Here is a 17,846-nt window from a genome sequence, read left to right as displayed (position 1 = left end):
GAAATTCTGATGGAAAATGTCCAATGAAGCCTACACATGGTCGGAATTTCCGACAACAAGCTTCCATCGAACATTTTCGATTGAAAAATCCGACTGTGTGTCCGGGGCATAATTCTGATTTAGGAGGAAGTTGAAAGCAAACTGAAGCTTTCATAATAGTGACATTTATATCAACTGATAATCTTTTTTTAGATAATTACAGTGCAATAAAATGAGAGGTGTTACTATAACTCATATGCTCTATTTTGTTTTTGTTTGTTTTTTTTATTTATTTTTTATTGGTGTGCATTAATTTTTCTTCCAGAACATCAATCTGTAGAAGTATTTCTTAATCTCGGAGGATGCAAAATAATAAATAAGAGGATCCAGACAACAGTTTATGCTGCTGATACTGGAGCAAATCGTGGAGGCAATATAGAAAGAGTTATCCTGAGAAAGCATCTTCACATAGTGAATTAAATAAATGACAAAGATCGGCAAAAAAGAAAAGACAAACACACTCAGAACAACTACAGTTAGGCGGATAGCTCGGGTTCTCTTATGTGTGCCATCAACATTTGACCTGCGGAGACTGCGGATGATTCCGATGTAGGAGAAAGTTATAATACATAACTGTGGCAAAAAGAAAAGTGTGATGATAGTGGTGCAAAAAAAAAAATAATAAGTATTAAAATCATCATATGTCATGGCTTCATGACATATAGTTTGCATATCCTGTTTATAAATTTGATTTTTCATGAGAAGAGGCACAAAGCTGGCCAATGAGATGACCCAGATGACACCACACACCAGCCAGGCTCGGTTCACTGTGCGCCAGGGGAGAGACCGCACCGGGTAGACTATGGCCAGAAAACGGTCCACGCTGATACTTGCCATGAGCTGAACGGAGCAACCCATGTTACAGTAGAATGTTGCCAAGACAATACGACACATTCCATCTCCGAAGATCCAGTCAGATCCCAAGAATCTATAGACAATATGAAAAGGCAGGACACTAACGAGGAGGAGATCTGCAGTAGCGAGGTTCAGCATGTAGACCACTGCCGGCTTCCTGACCTTCATCTTCACCAGGAATATGACAATCGAGATGATATTGAGAGGAAGAGCCACCAGGAACACAACAGTATAGATGGATGGGACAAGTTTGGTCACACTCCAATGTGTGAATGGTTTCTTAGAATTCACATAATAAGGTTCCTCGCTTTTATCTGGAAATTAAAACATAATATTAGAATAGTTACTGGATATGTGTCGCTACTGATTTAGAGCATCTTACAGTCAGGGGAATTATATAAGATCAAGTCGATTTTTGACCCCAGACTGGATGTGATCACAGTTTATTCAACATTGTTGGATGTTGATACACTTTATGAAGTAAAATAATATAAAAGGCGACTTCTGCGCCACTATACAACCAAACAAAATGTATGTAAATGCTGCCAAATCTAAAGTGATCACCACTCACATGAAACTAAAAAAGCTCAATACATTCAAATGTATATGACTTAGCGCATAACCATGGTCCAATGAACACCAAATTAATTAAATACATTACTGAAAATAATAATAATAGAGGCTAATAAAGTGCTAGAACAATAAAGTGCATTAACAACAGTGCATATAATAATCAAATACAATATCTGTTTGTATACAGTGCACTCCTAGTGATGACACTGTGATGCATTCAATATGCATTCAACGTAGTCCAGTGATATAGAGTGCTCTTAAAGTGGTTGCAAACCCTTACAAACCACTTTGACCTACAGGTAAGCCTAGATTAAAGCTTACCTGTAGGTCCAAGAAATATCTCCTAAACCTATACGGTTTAGGAGATATTTACAAAAAGACAGCGGCACCGAGATAGAGAGCACTGACACCACACCAGCACCGAGATAGAGAGCACTGACACCACACCAGCACCGTGATAGAGAGCACTGACACCAGCACCAGCACCGAGATAGAGAGCACTGACACCACACCAGCACCGAGATAGAGAGCACTGACACCACACCAGCACCGTGATAGAGAGCACTGACACCACACCAGCACCGAGATAGAGAGCACTGACACCACACCAGCACCGAGATAGAGAGCACTGACACCACACCAGCACTGAGATAGAGAGCACTGACACCAGCAGTGTGATAGAGAGCACTGACAACAGCACCGTGATAGAGAGCACTGACAACAGCACCGTGATAGAGAGCACTGACAACAGCACCGTGATAGAGAGCACTGACATTACACCAGCACCACGATAGAAAGCAATGAGACCACACCAGTACTGAGATAGAGAGCACTGACACCACACCAGCACCGAGATAGAGAGCACTGACACCAGCACCGTGATAGAGAGCACTGACAACAGCACTGTGATAGAGAGCACTGACACCACACCAGCACCATGATAGAGAGCAATGAGACCACACCAGCACCGAGATAGAGAGCACTGACACCACACCAGCACTGAGATAGAGAGCACTAACACCACACCAGCACTGTGATAGAGAGCACTGACACCACACCAGCACCGTGATAGAGAGCACTGACACTAGCACCGTGATAGAGAGCACTGAGACCACACCAGCACTGAAATAGAGAGTACTGACACCACACCAGCACCGTGATAGAGAGCACTAACACCAGCACTGTGACAGAGAGAGAGCACTGACACCAGCACCGAGATAGAGAGCACTGATAGCAGCACTGATACTAGCAACTCGCTGCGGGACCCAAAAATATGACACCGCTCAACCTTTTCAAACAGGAGGGTACGGTCATATAGTACGGTGTGCTTTTTTTGTAGCCAAAGGTAGAAAAAAGGTCAGTGTGCTCGATTAAATAAATTGTTTTTACAGATTTATGCATATACATGGTCTACTGGTCACGTGTTGAATTCCTCCGAGATCCATGCCTCATTCATTTTTATAAATGTGAGGTAGTCAACACTTTCGTGAGCTAGGCGAGTACGCTTATCGGTCACGATCCCCCCTGCTGCGCTGAACGTCCTTTCGGACAGGACACTGGACGAGGGGCAAGCCAACAGTTCCATTGCAAATTGGGCAAGCTCTGGCCAGAGGTCAAGCCTGCCCACCCAGTAGTCCAGGGGTTCATCACTCCTCAGAGCATCCACATCGGCCGTTAACCCGATGTAGTCGGACACCTGACGGTCTAGGCGTTCCCTGATGCTGGATCCGGATGACACCTGTCGATGGGTCGGCTGAAAGAATTACCTCATATCAGAAGTCAGCAACACATCTTCAAACTGCCCTCTTCTTGCACCCCCTGGGAATTCATCCAGCATTGCAACTTCCACATCTTCCTGCTCTTGCTCCTCCACGGCTTGATCAATGACACGACGCAATGTATGCTCCATAAAGAAGGCATAAGGTACCATGTCACTGATGGTGCCATGGCTGTGACTGACCAGTTTGGTGATCTCCTCAAATGGCCGCAGAAGTCTGCATGCGTTGCGCATGAGCAGCCACTGGCACGGTGAAAAAAAAACAAGCTCCCAGAACCTGTTCTGCCGCAGAGTTCGTATAGGTAGTCGTTAACTGCACGTTTCTGCTGGAGCAGCCTATCAAGCATATAGAAGGTTGAGTTCCATCGCTTCAGGCAATCGCAAATAAGACGTCTGACCGTCAGATTAAGTTGCCGCTGAATGTCAGCAAGGTGAGCCATGGGCGTGTAAGATCTTCTGAAATGGGCCGAGATTTTCCTTGCTTGCCGCAAGATGTCCTGGACCCCAGGGTATTTGACAACGAATCGCTGCATGACCAAGTTTAAGACGTGTGCCATGCATGGCACGTGCGTAATTTTGCCCTGTTTCAATGCACTAAGCAGATTGGCACCGTTGTCACACACCACTTTATCAACTGTCAAATTGAGCGATGTTTGCCAATTGCCACTGATCTGCCTGTGAACGCAAAGCTGAAAGGAGTGCAGGGCCAGTATGGCTCTTGGCTTCCAGGCACAACAGACGCAGCACAGCATGGCAACGTCTCACCTGGCATGTCGAATAGTTTCTGGGGAGCTTGGGCGGTGCAGCGAAAGAGACGCTAGCAGCGGAAAAGGAGGAGTCAGTTGAGGAGGAGAGGGAGGAGGATGGAGTAGGAGGAGGAGAAGAAGAGGCAGACCTGCATGCAATCCGTGGCGGTAAAACCAAATCTACACGGTTACATGCTTAACGGTCGTCAGAAGGTTCACCCAGTGGGCAGTAAAAGTGATATACCTTCCCTGCCTGTGTTTGCTAGACCACGTGTCTGTGGTCAGATGTAACTTGGCACCAACACTGTGTGCCAGAGATACAGTCACTTGCCGCTGAACATGGTCACATAGCTCTGGGATGCCCTTCTGTGAGAAATACTTCCTTCCTGGGACCTTCCATTGTGGTGTTCCAATGGCCACAAATTTTCGAAAGGCCTCCGAGTCCACCAGTTTATATGGCAGTAGTTGGCGGGCTATCAGTTCTGACAAGCCAGCTGTCAACCGTTGGGCAAGAGAGTTATCCGGCGTCATCATTTTTTTACGCTCGAACATTTGGCCCACGGAAGCCTGCCTTTTTCCAGAAAAATGTGAGGATGGCATGATGGAAGGTGGAGTGGAGGACAATTGTGAGGAGAGAGGAGAAGGAAAAGTAGAAGACGAGGCTGGACGATGAGGGCCTGGAGTGTGGCTTTGTGTGTTCCGTTGCTCCCACTGGGCTCGGTGATGGCAGCTCATGTGCCTTCTTAAGGTCGTCCCTAGGTGAGTGTTGGGCTTACCGCGACTTATGCATTGACTGCAAAGGATGCAGATGGCAACACTATTGTCATCAGCGGACACGTTAAAAAAAGCCCACACTGCGGAGCCATGTGCCGGCGTCCTGGGAGCGCCAGATGTGACTGTACATGGTTGATGCCTCGCTCCTGATACATTAGCAGTCTGCTTTGTCCCTCCTGTGCAATCTAAGTTCTGCCTGCTTCTCCTCCCTATCTTCTGGTCCATATCTCCCTCTGAACTCCCATCCTCTTCCTCTCTTGTGGGCACTCACGTGACATCACTAGACACGTCATCATCGACGTCACCTTCCCCACCGTTATAATTAGAGATCTCGGAGTAGGCAGCAACAGCGGGGACCAACCTCCTCCTTGGGCTGATCTGGGTACTGTCGTCAGACTGCTGAGTGGCGGTTGTTGCTACCTCCACTTCCTGATCCAATGCCAAGAGTGGCTGCGCATCAGAAATGTCTTGTGATGGATCGGAAAATAATTCCTGTGACTCAAGCGGAAGGTATATGGTGGTCGTGGTGTTGGTGGTAGTGTCTTTGGGGGTGCACACAGCAGAGAGTGAAGAAGAGGGTGCAGATCGAGAGGATGAGGAGGGTTAGAAGAGTAAGGCTGAGTGAGCCACTCAACCAAGTCTGGTGCATCCTTTGACGTAATCACATGCACCTTCTGCAATTTGCCACTTTGGCTCAAGTCTGTTGCTCCTGTCCTACCCCTACCACCCCTGCGGAAGGGCCTGCCTCTTCCTCTGCCTGTCATTTTTTAAATGACCCTGTGACAAAAGTCTCTAGAGAAGTGCAGTATATATGTGGAAGGTATATAACACCGCGCTTCAATCTGTCATTTTTGGGGGCCACTGGTCTATCACACCAGTTATAATACTTTTTTTTTTATTGCGTTTGTCACTCTTTGTAGTATCGCTGCTGAACCGCTCAGCAGTAACAATGCTGCATAGTGGAAATGCACTATACTATGCTTTCTATATGTGCAAGTATTTTATACGTGTATTACACAACTATATACTGCACACCAAATAGTACCTTATACCAGTGCTTAAAAGGACCTTTGTGGACCTAATAGTAGCTAGCTAGTAGCTAGTGAACTGCAGACTGTCACGGCTCCAAAAACCAAACTGCCCCTCCCTATACTGAGAAACGACAGCTGCAGAATTGGTCAGCAGCACTGCATGCAGAGCACTATAATATGCTGTCTATATTTGAAAGAAAGTATATTATACGTGTACAACCCTATATACTGTATACCTATAAAAGGACCTTTGTGGACCTAGTAGCAAGTGATTTTCAGACTGTCCCTGCTCAGAACACCAAACTGTCCCTCAGTCCCTACACTAATAAAAGACAGCTGCAGAATCGGTCAGCACTCAGCAGCACAGCAGTCAGCAGTGCACCATAATATACTTTGTATATTTGAAAGAAAGTATATTATACGTGTACAACCCTATATACTATAGACCTATAAAAGGACCTTTGTGGACCTAGTAGCAAGTGATTTGCAGACTGTCCTTGCTCAGAACACCCAACTGTCCCTCAGTCCCTACACTGATAAAAGACAGCTGCAGAATCCGGCAGCACTCAGCAGCAAAGCAGTCAGCTGTGCACCATAAAGAAAGTATATTATACCTGTACAACCCTATATACTGTACACCTATACCAGTCCTTAAAAGGACCTTTGTGGACCTAATAGCAATAGCTAGTGATTAAACTGACTGTCCCTGCTCCACACAGCGTCCTGTCCCTACACAGACAAAAGATAGCTGCAGAATCGGTCAGCAGTGCACTCAGAAATCACCAGCACAGCAGTCAGCAGCAGTGTACCAGAACCCTATATACTGTACACCTATACCAGTCCTTAAAAGGACTTTTGTGGACCTAATAGCTAGCGATTTGTGTCACTACAGTCTGTCCCTGCTCCACACAGCAACCTCTCCCTACACTGACAAAAGACAGAATGTAAAATGGCCACCAGATCAGGTCTATTTATAAGGTAGGGGGAATGTCCAATTGTCCATGTGCTGAAATGTCTCAATTGGCTATCCTGTACTCCATGATGGATATGTCATGGGTCAAAGTTCTTCACAATGTATACAAATATGGCTGGCGCGAACAGCGCCAGAAGTCCGCCGGTTTGGCGAATCCCAAATGAGCAAAATTTGCCACGAACCGACCGCCGGGCGACCGCAAGGCCATCTTTATCAATAAACATAGATTTTAGGGTATAGAATATCACTCAATAAAAATATATTGATAAAAAAATCTAAAGTGGATAAATAGCGCACACTGGAAATAAAGTAGGACGTTTACATAAATAATTAAAAATCACTATTAAAACAATTTAAATCAAAATCAATATTTAACCCTTGAGGTGCCAATGTTTTCATTTTATATATCCACTGGGATTATTTTTGGCTTATTGTTCTCACTTTATGATCCCCCCTCCATGCTTTCTTGTATCTTTCTATCCCCCAAAACCTTAACACTGATGGATCATTATTATGGGCCGTGGCAAAATGCCTTAAAACATTATGTTTGGGAAATCCTACAGAGGGGGTGGTATATGTCCTACAGTGTGCATGCAAATTAAAATATGTAGGAAGAACCAAACATGAACTAAGAGTGAGGGTGAAAGAACATGTACAGAACATAATTAAGGGATTTTCCAAACATAATGTTTCCAGGCATTTTGCCGCAGCCCATAATAATGATCCATCAAAGTTTAATGTTTTGGGGGAAAGAAAGATACAAGAAAGCATGGAGGGGGGATCATAAAGTGAGAACAATAAGCCAAAAAGAATCCCAGTGGATATATAAAATAAAAACATTGGCATCTCAAGGGTTAAATATTGATTTTGATTTAAATTGTTTTATTAGTGATTTTTAATTATTTATGTAATTTCCTACTTTATTTCCGGTGTGCACTATTTATCCACTTTAGATTTTTTTATCAATATATTTTTATGGCGTGATATTCTATACCCTAAAATCTATGTTTATTGACACTAAGGTGCAATATATATATTTTCTAGATATATTTTTTTATATACACATATTTTTTATATATTTTTAATATTTATTTTCTATATATTTTTTCAATGTGACGATTTAAATTGATGTAGAAGTTAGACGCAGTACCCTTATTTCACCACAAGATGCCACTATATAATCCTTTGCGCCTGAGTTTTCAAGTCTTAGGCCGCGTACACACGCGCGGACTGTTGGCCCAACTTTGTCCGTCCAACAGTTTGAGCGAACAGTCCGCTCAAACTTAGCATGGACGGACATGGCCACACACGACGGACGAACAGTTTGCTGAAACCGTGCGCGATGACGTGAACGGCACGTACGACGGGACGAAAAATACGACGTCCTATACACTGCAATGCAACCTTCCGACGTGGAAATCCTTTCTGAGCATGCGCGAGACTTAGTTGGCCGAACAAGCCTACACACGAGCGAACAGTCCGCTGAAACCTTGTTTCAGCGGACAGTTTTTCGGAATTTCCGTAAGACCTTGTTCGGCCAACTGTCCGCTGAAACTGTCCGCTGAAGCCCCACACACGAGCGGACTGTCCGCCCAAACACTGTTCAGCGGACAAGGTTGGGCCAACAGTCCGCGCGTGTGTACGCGGCCTTAATCTTGTGCATAATAGTAGATTGATAGAGTAATGTTAATCATTAAGTTTTTAATTTTTAATTTTAATTATATTTCCCCAATCAAGTTTACTAATGGGAGATATTTCTCATGAATTATAGAACTCATTGCCAGTAACAATCCTATTTTAGAGATTGCGCTCTTTGGTCCACAACAAAATGGCGTTTTGACCATTTCCTGTATAGACCATTTCCTGTATAGACCATTTCCTGTATACAGCATATAAAAGGATGTGTGTAACATCAAATCCGGTTCCCTGATGAAGTCAGGAGGTGTGTGCCATGACGTAACGTGTAGAACGCAAAACCGGAAGTAAACATCACATACCGGAAGTTGTTACGACCGGCCGGAAGTGGATGCTGCGGACCGGAAGTAATGTTAGATGTGGCATGGAACGCCGTTACACTCTGAGTCTGGCCTACTTTTAGCTACTGACATGTAAGCAGCCATTTTTATTTAATAAAGTGTATATTATTTGGGTAATGCACTATCGGAGCCCCATTTATTTTACATGTGAATACCATTATGGATGTGTATATGTGTGGTAGTGCTGCGCCGTATAAGGATATAGGGGATGGGAGGGGAGGGGTAGTAGGGAAAGAAAAATACAAATGGGTATTAGATGTGAACAAAGTAAAATAATGATATGTGCTGGAGAGTAAGTTGCCAATAAATAGTTAATAATAATAATTCCACTGTATATAACGTGCTCAGCTCAATAAAAATGGTAACACAAAATGATGACCAAATAGTAATAATTCTTCACAATATATATATAAAATCAAGGTGCACCTGTGCTGGAGGTATAATTCCACTATAAAATAAAGTGCCAAGTGCTAAAACTTAGTAGTGCAAAGAACATGAATCAATAAAGTGACTAGTGCAAATATCACACACGGCATGTATATATATGGTCAGAGGCGGCTCTAGGCTTTGTGAGGCCTTAGGCAAATCTTAGACATGGGGCCCTAATAACTTCCATAATGGGAAAAATAATTCAAGCGATAGACCCCTAGCAATTTTTCTGTCCACCCCAATATCCCAAAAAACAAACATGCACATAGACTTTTCTGAAAAAAACACTTTAATAATGTACAAATAAGTCTGGTTCACACTCACTGATTGCTCCAAGCTCACTGGTTGTTAGAGGTTAGTGTACATCATTACTGCTCCCTGATTGGTTGCTAGAGGTTACTGCACAATATTACTACTCAATGATTGGTGCTAGAGGCACTGCACATCATTACTACTCACCCATTGGTTGCTAGAGGTTATTGTACATCATTATCGCACATTGATTGGTTGATAGAGGTTACTGCACATTATTACTGCTCACTAATTGGTTGCTAATGATTACTGCTCATCATTATCACTCACTGATTTTTTGTCAGAGGTTACAGCACATCATTACTTCTCACTGGTGGGAAGGGCAGTATTGTGATGTGTAATGCAACTGTTGGGGTACAGTTGGTTGGACGACAGGATGTAGTTTGGGATGATGGTGGCAGCATTGGGGTGAGTGGCTGAGATAATATGTTCCCTATAACAATAAGGGGTAGGGTGATAGGATGCTAGAGGTGGGGTACAGGAGTGATGAGGATAATGCAGGAGGCAGGGTGGTAGGATGCCAGAGGTGGGGTACAGGGGGATGATGGGAATGATAATGACAAGGGGTGGATGGTAGGATGCCAGAGGTTGGGTAGAGAGGGAGGATGTGGATGTTGATGAAAATTGGTGAGATGGTAGGAGGTCAGCAAAGGGGCATAATGATGACAGTGGGTGGGTAGGAAGCTGACCGTGGGGTACAGGGGTGATGATAATAATTGGGGTAGGATGATTGGATGCTAGAGGTGGCGTACAGAGGGATGATGATGATGGTGGTAGGATGGTTGGATGCTAGAGGTGGGGTACAGGGGGATGATGGGGATGTTAATGACAGGGAGCAGGGTGGTAGGATGTCAGGGGTGGGGGTAGGAAGCTGGCAGTGGGCTAAAGGGGGATGAAGATTACAGAGGGGTGGTAGGAAACTGGCAATGGGGTACAACAGGGATGAAAATGACAGGGGGTGGAGTGCTAGGAAGCTGGCAGTGGGGTACAGGGGGGATGAAGATTACAGGGGGTGGGGTGGTAGGACACCAGGCACAGGGGGATAAGGATGGAGATGTGATGACAGGATGTAGGTTGGTAGGAAGCTGACAGTGGGGTAAAGGGGGGAAGATAAGGATGATAACGGGGTAGGGTGGTGGATGCTAAAGATGGGGTACATGGGAATGATGGGGATTTTGATGAAAGGAGGCAGGGTGGTAGAATGTCAGAGGTGGGGTTTGAAGGGGGGGTGATGACAGGGGGTGGGGTGGTAGGAAGCTGGTAGTGGAGTACCAGGAGGGATTAAGATGATGACAGGGGGTGGAGTGGTAGGATGCCAGAGGTGGGATACAGAGTGATGATGGGGATGCTGATAACAATGGATGAGGTGGTAGGATGTCAGCAGTAGGGTACAGGGGGGATGAAGATGACAGAGGGGTCAGGGGTAGGAAACTGGCAGAGGGGTATAGGGGGACGAAGATGACGGGGTGAGGTGGTAGGAAGCTGGCAGTGGGGTGCAGGGGGGATGATGGGGGTGGGGTGGTAGGAAGCTGGCAGTGAGGTGCAGAGAGGATGAAGATGACGGGGGTGAGGTAGTAGAAAGCTGGCAGTGAGGTGCAGGGGGATGAAAATAATGGGGGTAAGGTGGTAGGAAGCTGGCAGTGGGGTGCCGGGGGATGACGATGGGGGTAAGGTGGTAGGAAACTGGCAGTGGGGTGCAGGGGGGATGACAGGGGTGGGGTGGTCAAAAGCTGTCAGTGGGGTGCAGGGGGATGAAGATGACGGGGTGGGTTGGTAGGAAGCTGGCAGTGAGGTGCAGGGAGGATGAAGATGATGGGGTGAGGTGATAGGAAGCTGGCAGTGGGGTTCAGGGAGGATGAAGATGACAGGGGTGGGGTGGTAGGAAGCTGGCAGTGAGGATGAAGATGACGGAGTGAGGTGGTAGGAAGCTGGCAGTGGGGTGGAGGGAGGATGAAGATGACGGGGTAGGGTGGTAGGAAGATGGCAATGGGGTGTTGGGGGGGATGACGGGGGTGGGGTGGTAGGAAGCTGGCAGTGGGGCAGGGAGGAGGAAGATGATGGGGTGGGGTGGTAGGTAGCTTGCAGTGGGGGTACAGGGGGGGGTGATGGGGGTGGGGTGGTAGGAAGCTGGCAGTGGGGTGCAGGGAGAATGAAGATGACTAGTGGGGTGGTAGGCAGCTGGCAGTGAGGTGCAGGGAGGATGAAGATGATGGGGGTAGGGTGGTAGGAAGCTGGCAGTGGGGCGTGGCTTGGTGCTGTTTAGGGATGGCCGCTTGACTCCTGAGCTCCCGTCTACGAGGCCCGGCATCATAAGCAAAGGCAAGTGATCTAGCTGCCCTATCGCCCATACTAAGACCCGCTCGTCCACCATGTCGGCGGCGAGACCCCGGTCCCCGTCGGAGCCGGATTCTCACCCAAACAGACAGATCCCGGACATGTTCAGGTTCCGGCCTACAGGCGGCTCTCAAGCCGCGGCCTCGAGTAGATCGCGGTCTCACAGCAGGAGCCCGCTGCGCTCGAGAGCGGACCCGGAACCCCGGGAGCAGCCTGCGATCTGCCTTGATGATCTCCGCAGTGTAGCGGCTGACATCAAGAACACTTTATTTGCCGCAATTTCGGACCTGAGAGCGGACATACAGTCCATGACACTAAGGGTGGAAGACATAGAAGCTGCACAAGCCCGCCATGATTCCTCCCTCTGTCAGATGCAACAACTCATTGAGTCTCATGCCATTCACTTACAAGACATAAACAGACACATGGAGGATCTTAACAACAGGGGGAGACGTCGGAACCTGAGAGTGAGAGGGCTACCTGAAACAATAGACCCTAATCTTCTGACTCAGCAGGTCATCAACATCTTTAATGATCTGCTTGAAAGATCTCCTGATACCCCGATCGTTTTTGAACGTATTCACAGGGCATTGCGCCCCAGGGGCCGTGAGACTGATCCCCCAAGGGATGTAGTATGTTGTCTGACAGATTTCCCCCTGAAAGAGGAAATCCTGCGCAAGGCAAGGGAACGGAACCAAATAAACCACAGGGGGGCGAATGTAAAAATTTTCCAAGATTTGTCCAACATAACGCTTCAGCGAAGGAGGGAGCTGCGTCCGTTGCTAGAAGCCCTGCGGAACAGATCCATACCATATCGTTGGAAATACCCGTTCTGTCTATCTGTTTCCCACCAGGGGCGCACAGAAAACCTGAGAGTCCCAGAGGACCTTGAGCATTTTTGCACTGCGTTGGGCTTACCTTCTGTTGCTCTACCAGACTGGTATAGTGACTTCAGGCTACCTACTATCCACAGAGCACCATCCATGGAAGGAGTGGAAGAAGCAGGAAACTACACCGTCGGTAGACGTCGCAGACCTGGTCATCAGCCCCCTCTCTCCCGCTCACCACAAAGGAACGCCACTCCACCAAGAAATGGCAGCCCTACTGCGTCGCCTGCCCACCGCAGACCCCGTCATAAGTAGAGCAACCGGTTCTCAAGTTTGGCCTTTATGAATGGCACCAGTTGTTATAACTATAACCCACTGCAAATTACCCAGCCTGCTGACTTATACGTCTGAGACCCAATACCTGCAAACCTAGACACATGCTGAGGGAGCCTTTGGACCCTGATCACATATTGGCAGCTCTGGCCACATATGGGAAATTCCATACCATTCTGAACCGACACCTCTCCTCACTTACCAACCTGACGGCCACGCCTACATTGTAAACCCGGAGACCCCCCATCTTGGACTAAATGTGACCGACAATGTCTTCCAATATGACACCTGAGAACATGGTTTACGACAATCTCCCTTGAAATTACCCCCCCCCCTTTTTTTTTTCACACGGTGACACCTAACGGAGACTAAAAAAATCAGAAGAGATACGAATCAAACGTGTAAATCCCACATTATCTTCACGTGCGCATGATGATCCCTTTACACGCACACCCACCATATGCCCATCTGGAGCGATAAACGCTGGTTATGACTGATCGCATTTGACTCTGACCAGTCATCCGAGGACATAGCCCAGCCACCAGACTTTTGCCATTTCCCCGCTCCCCCCTATGTTTTCCCAAACAAAATTGTTTTCCCCTTTTTTTTTTTTTTTTTTTTTCACACAATGTTGGCTTTGTAGACCATTCCTCTACTGCTTTGTATATCGTTCAGGTCTCCGGAGGAGTCGGGAGGAAGGCGCCTGGTAAGCATACTTTCTGCCCTATCGGGCAGTAACACATGACATGAGATTATGTGGTCAGGTCAGAAATCCTTCCCAAAAATCACATGATAGGCCGCTCCTACTACCAACCTCACGAATTCAGTGAGGAATACTGAGGGTCTCCCCAAATGTTTACGAAGGGACTAGTTGACCTAGCTAAGGGACCTAGAAGTGGTAAACATGGGTAAAGGGAAGAGAAGGAATAAGGCTGACCTGAGGAAGCGAGAATGGTAGGAAGATAAGAGCGAATAGGACAAGATGGAGGAGGCTGCAGTTAGATAGTAAGGTGATTGGACTATGAGGATACATAGTAGAGAACCTGACAACATGAGAAAGGACAGATTTTCCCCATCAGAGGTACTGTATATTATTTTTCACTGGGAAAACGGTCCCCTTCCTCCCGACTCTCACCGTGGTGCAAACTACCAGACTGTGTACCAGAGCTCCATCGTGCCTCTCAGACATATATGTTAAGATCTCTGTTGTTTACAAATAACTGTTTCCTGGGGTTATATATCTTTTTGTGCCTTTCAGACCCTCTCTTGTTAAAGTTGTTTTCTTTGAATTAACTGTTGATTGGTTTTCCTTCCGCTAACACACTTGATTTTGAACCTTACCTCCAGATATTAAAATGTTTGTTCCTCCTCTTGTGTACATGACACTCATGACTGTGGCCAATTACATGAATCCTAACACTTTTCTCATGTTATAGCCCCCCCCACTAGGATACTGCCTGCCCACACTATTTGATGCCTGGCCTGAGATATTGCTAAACATGGTAACACACTCTATGCAGCTACACCCCCAGACCCCGACACACTCTACGGCCATACCACCCCTCATAATCTTCAGCGGATCGTTAAAGTTCCCTGCCCCAGTCCCTATAGGGGTGCACTCTCAATCTTCAACTACAAATACCACCCACCTCCACGTGTGCTCTAGAACTCGCCACTAAATCCTGACCCCGAAACACAGACTGGAAGCTGACCTACGAATTACCATACCTCCCTAGTCACATATTTTTTTTATTATTCTTTCAGTCATTATATGTTCGATATGCCGAACCCATACGCCTTCAGACCTCACACAGACGTGAATCTCGCACATCTCGCGATACTCCGTCCACCTCACCCACACAACGGACGCTGGTAGTCATCGTTTGACCCGACCGGTACCCCTTTACGAGCCATAGGACTGACAGGTGCAGCCCTATCTCCGGCCTTACTCTTTGTGCCCAACTGAACCGCGTGATACCTATCTTCCCCAGGTAGAAGTTGCGCCTAGGGCACCCTCTTTCTCCCCCCCCCCCCCCCCCTTTGTTTTACCTTTTTTTTTTTTTCTCCCCTTCCTCTCTCTCCCATACCCTCTCCCCTTTTGAGACCTCTTCTTTCTCGGGACACCCCCTCTCGGTAGCAGTGTTAGTACTTGCGTACTTCCTCCAACAAAATGGCCCCTACGACAAACCGCCAGAAGAACTTGTCCTTAAGACTTGTCTCATTGAACGCTAAGGACCTAAACACCCCTGAAAAGCGCTACCAAGTTCTATCTACCATGCAAAAGTTGAAAACTGATGTAGTTTTCCTTCAGGAAACACACTTCTGCTCCAAATCTACTCCCAAGTTGACCAACCACGTCTTCCCTGTGGAATATCATGCAACATCCCCCACATCTAAAAGTAAAGGTGTTTCCATACTTCTCTCCAAACATTGCGATTTTCGAGTCTCCGACACTCTAATAGATGATAATGGGCGATTCTTGTTCATGGCTCCCTCAATAATAGGAAGATTACTCTAGCAAATGTCTATAGCCCAAACTCTTCTCAAGTACCTTTCTTTAGGAAAGTGGTCAACCAGCTTTCCTCCTTCACGGAGGGGATGCTGATCCTAGGTGGCGATTTCAACATCCCCCTGGACCCTCTGCTTGACACCTCTTCAGGGACCTCCAGCTTGGCGTTTAGGGCGATTAAACAAATAAAGAAAAGCTTCCAAGACTTATTACTTCATGACACATGGCGAACGCTACACCCCAGAGACAAAGATTTTACGTTTTTCTCCGTCCCCCATAATAAATATTCTCGTATTGACTACCTAATGACCTCCCAACGGGCTCTCCAATACTTAACCAAGGCTACCATTGAACCAATGACGATCTCTGACCACCACCCCATCACAGCCCAGTTTACCTTCCCCGAGACGCTTGAATGTGCCCCCATCTGGAGACTAGACGCAAGCATCTTGACAGATAAATCTAGAGAAAAGGAAGTCCGTGACTGCCTAACCCATTACTTTAAAGACAACGACACACCTGATGTCCCTCAGCTTACACAGTGGGAAGCACACAAATGCGTGGTGCGAGGTAAATTCATTTCTCTAGCTGCTGCAATTAAAAAAGAGAAAGCCTGGCGCCCTTGGCTAGACCATTTTCTTCCCCCTGGATTTGATAGTCGACTTTTGAAACCCTAAGCTTGACTTATTAGGAGCCGGGAAGGCTCACACCCCTTTGTGACATCCTTGAGCCACCTGGTCAGTGCCACCTTCCCTCCCAACCCCCCCCTTTCCTTAGTTCCTTCAATTCTTTTGTGTTGTATCCCTAATTCTGGTTCTTCCTCTTTCTTTCTTTCTGATCTCTTGCTCTGTCTTACCTTTCTCCATTTCCCGTTATCCTTTTTTGATAATGATGCTCAACCTACACAATATATGTATGCTCACTGTTGTCACAGTAATCTGGGTAGAGTTCTGCCCTACTACTTCTTCTAGTGTTAATTGGACTCTGTCCCTGTGATACTATTGGTAATGTGAGTTGTAGGCCCAAGTTCTAATCCGTGCTTTAGCATGGAGTACATTTCGTATATTTGAATGTAGCCTGACTCTGCATCTATGCTTGATATTTTGATGTGATGTGTTAATTTTTTTTTCTTTGGAACACATGTTTGTAACAGTGACTGTTTGTTCCTAATGCTTGTTATCAATAAACTATTTGAAAGTAAAAAAAGAGAAAGCCACTAGATTAGCGGATTTATTTTTGAAACTCAGATCGCTTGAAACAAAACACAAAAAAACTCTGACGACAGACACTCAATTTGAATTGATGGACACCCGTACCCAAATTCGCAATGAATTAGGATATCACAGGAGGAAGAGATTCACCTTATCCCAGAAGCTCTTTTATGAGCACGGGAATAAATCGGGTCACCTCTTAGCACAAGCCTTGAGGTCAAAAAGAGCCAAACGGACTATTCACCAAATACACTCCCCAACGGGCTCAATCCATGAAAAAAATAGACATAGCCAGAGAATTTGAAAAGTACTACACCTCCCTCTATAACCTTGATCCTACGAATTTAGGCACACAAGACCCCCAAAAACGTCTAAAAGACATCCAAGCATATCTTGAAAAACACGCAAGCCAATCCCCTCTGATGCGATCCAAGCAATGGAAACATCAATATCACCAGTAGAATGGCTACAAGCCATAAAACAGCTAAAGCTCGGCAAGAGTCCTGGCCCTAATGGACTGACCTCAGATTACTATAAGACGTTCGCTGAAACGCTTCAAACGCCCTTCCTTAAAGCCTTTAACTCTATCTCTAGTGCAAAATCTCTCCCACAAGGTCTGTTAGAGGCCCATATTGTAGTTATACCCAAACCAGATAAAGACCCCACAAACACGAGCAGCTATGGACCCATCTCCCTACTCAATGTAGACTTACTAATTAATAAAAATTAAGATTTTCGCCAAGATTCTCGCAAATAGAATACCATTCCAACCCTCATTACCCCAGACCAAGTGGGCTTTGTCCCTGGCCAGGAGGCCAGGGATAATACCCTAAAGTCCTTCAATATCCACCATCTAATAACACAATCTGAGCAGAAAGCCTTCTTCCTATACCTAGACGCGGAGAAGGCGTTTGACAGAGTAGCCTGGGACTAAATGGAAATGGTGCTAACAAATTTAGGCCTCGGCCCTCACATGACGAACATGATCATGTCCCTATACTCTAACCCAACTGCGAGGGTGAGAGCTAACGGTACTCTGTCAAACGCCTTCTCCATTAAAAATGGAACAAGGCATGGCTGCCCCCTC

General features: G+C 46.2%; 1 protein-coding gene across 1 annotated transcript in view; it reads right to left on the bottom strand.

Annotated features, from left to right (window-relative positions):
* Positions 1 to 234: 234 nt before the first annotated feature.
* Positions 235 to 17,846, bottom strand: part of LOC143961561 (uncharacterized) — a 456,309-nt gene continuing 438,697 nt past the window's right edge. Inside the window, exon 13 of the mRNA XM_077470870.1 lies at positions 235 to 1,208. Within this exon, the coding sequence (XP_077326996.1) occupies positions 289 to 1,208 (920 nt within the window). The 3' untranslated portion in view covers positions 235 to 288. The remainder of the gene's footprint in view (positions 1,209 to 17,846) is intronic.

The sequence above is a fragment of the Lithobates pipiens genome, unplaced genomic scaffold (genome assembly GCF_037356315.1).
Source record: "Lithobates pipiens isolate NorthernLeopardFrog02 unplaced genomic scaffold, aLitPip1_a1.2 Scaffold_8, whole genome shotgun sequence".
In the NCBI taxonomy this organism is placed as follows: domain Eukaryota; kingdom Metazoa; phylum Chordata; class Amphibia; order Anura; family Ranidae; genus Lithobates; species Lithobates pipiens.
Note: the sequence above shows the minus strand (reverse complement) of the source record. Positions and strands in the feature narration are given on the sequence as shown.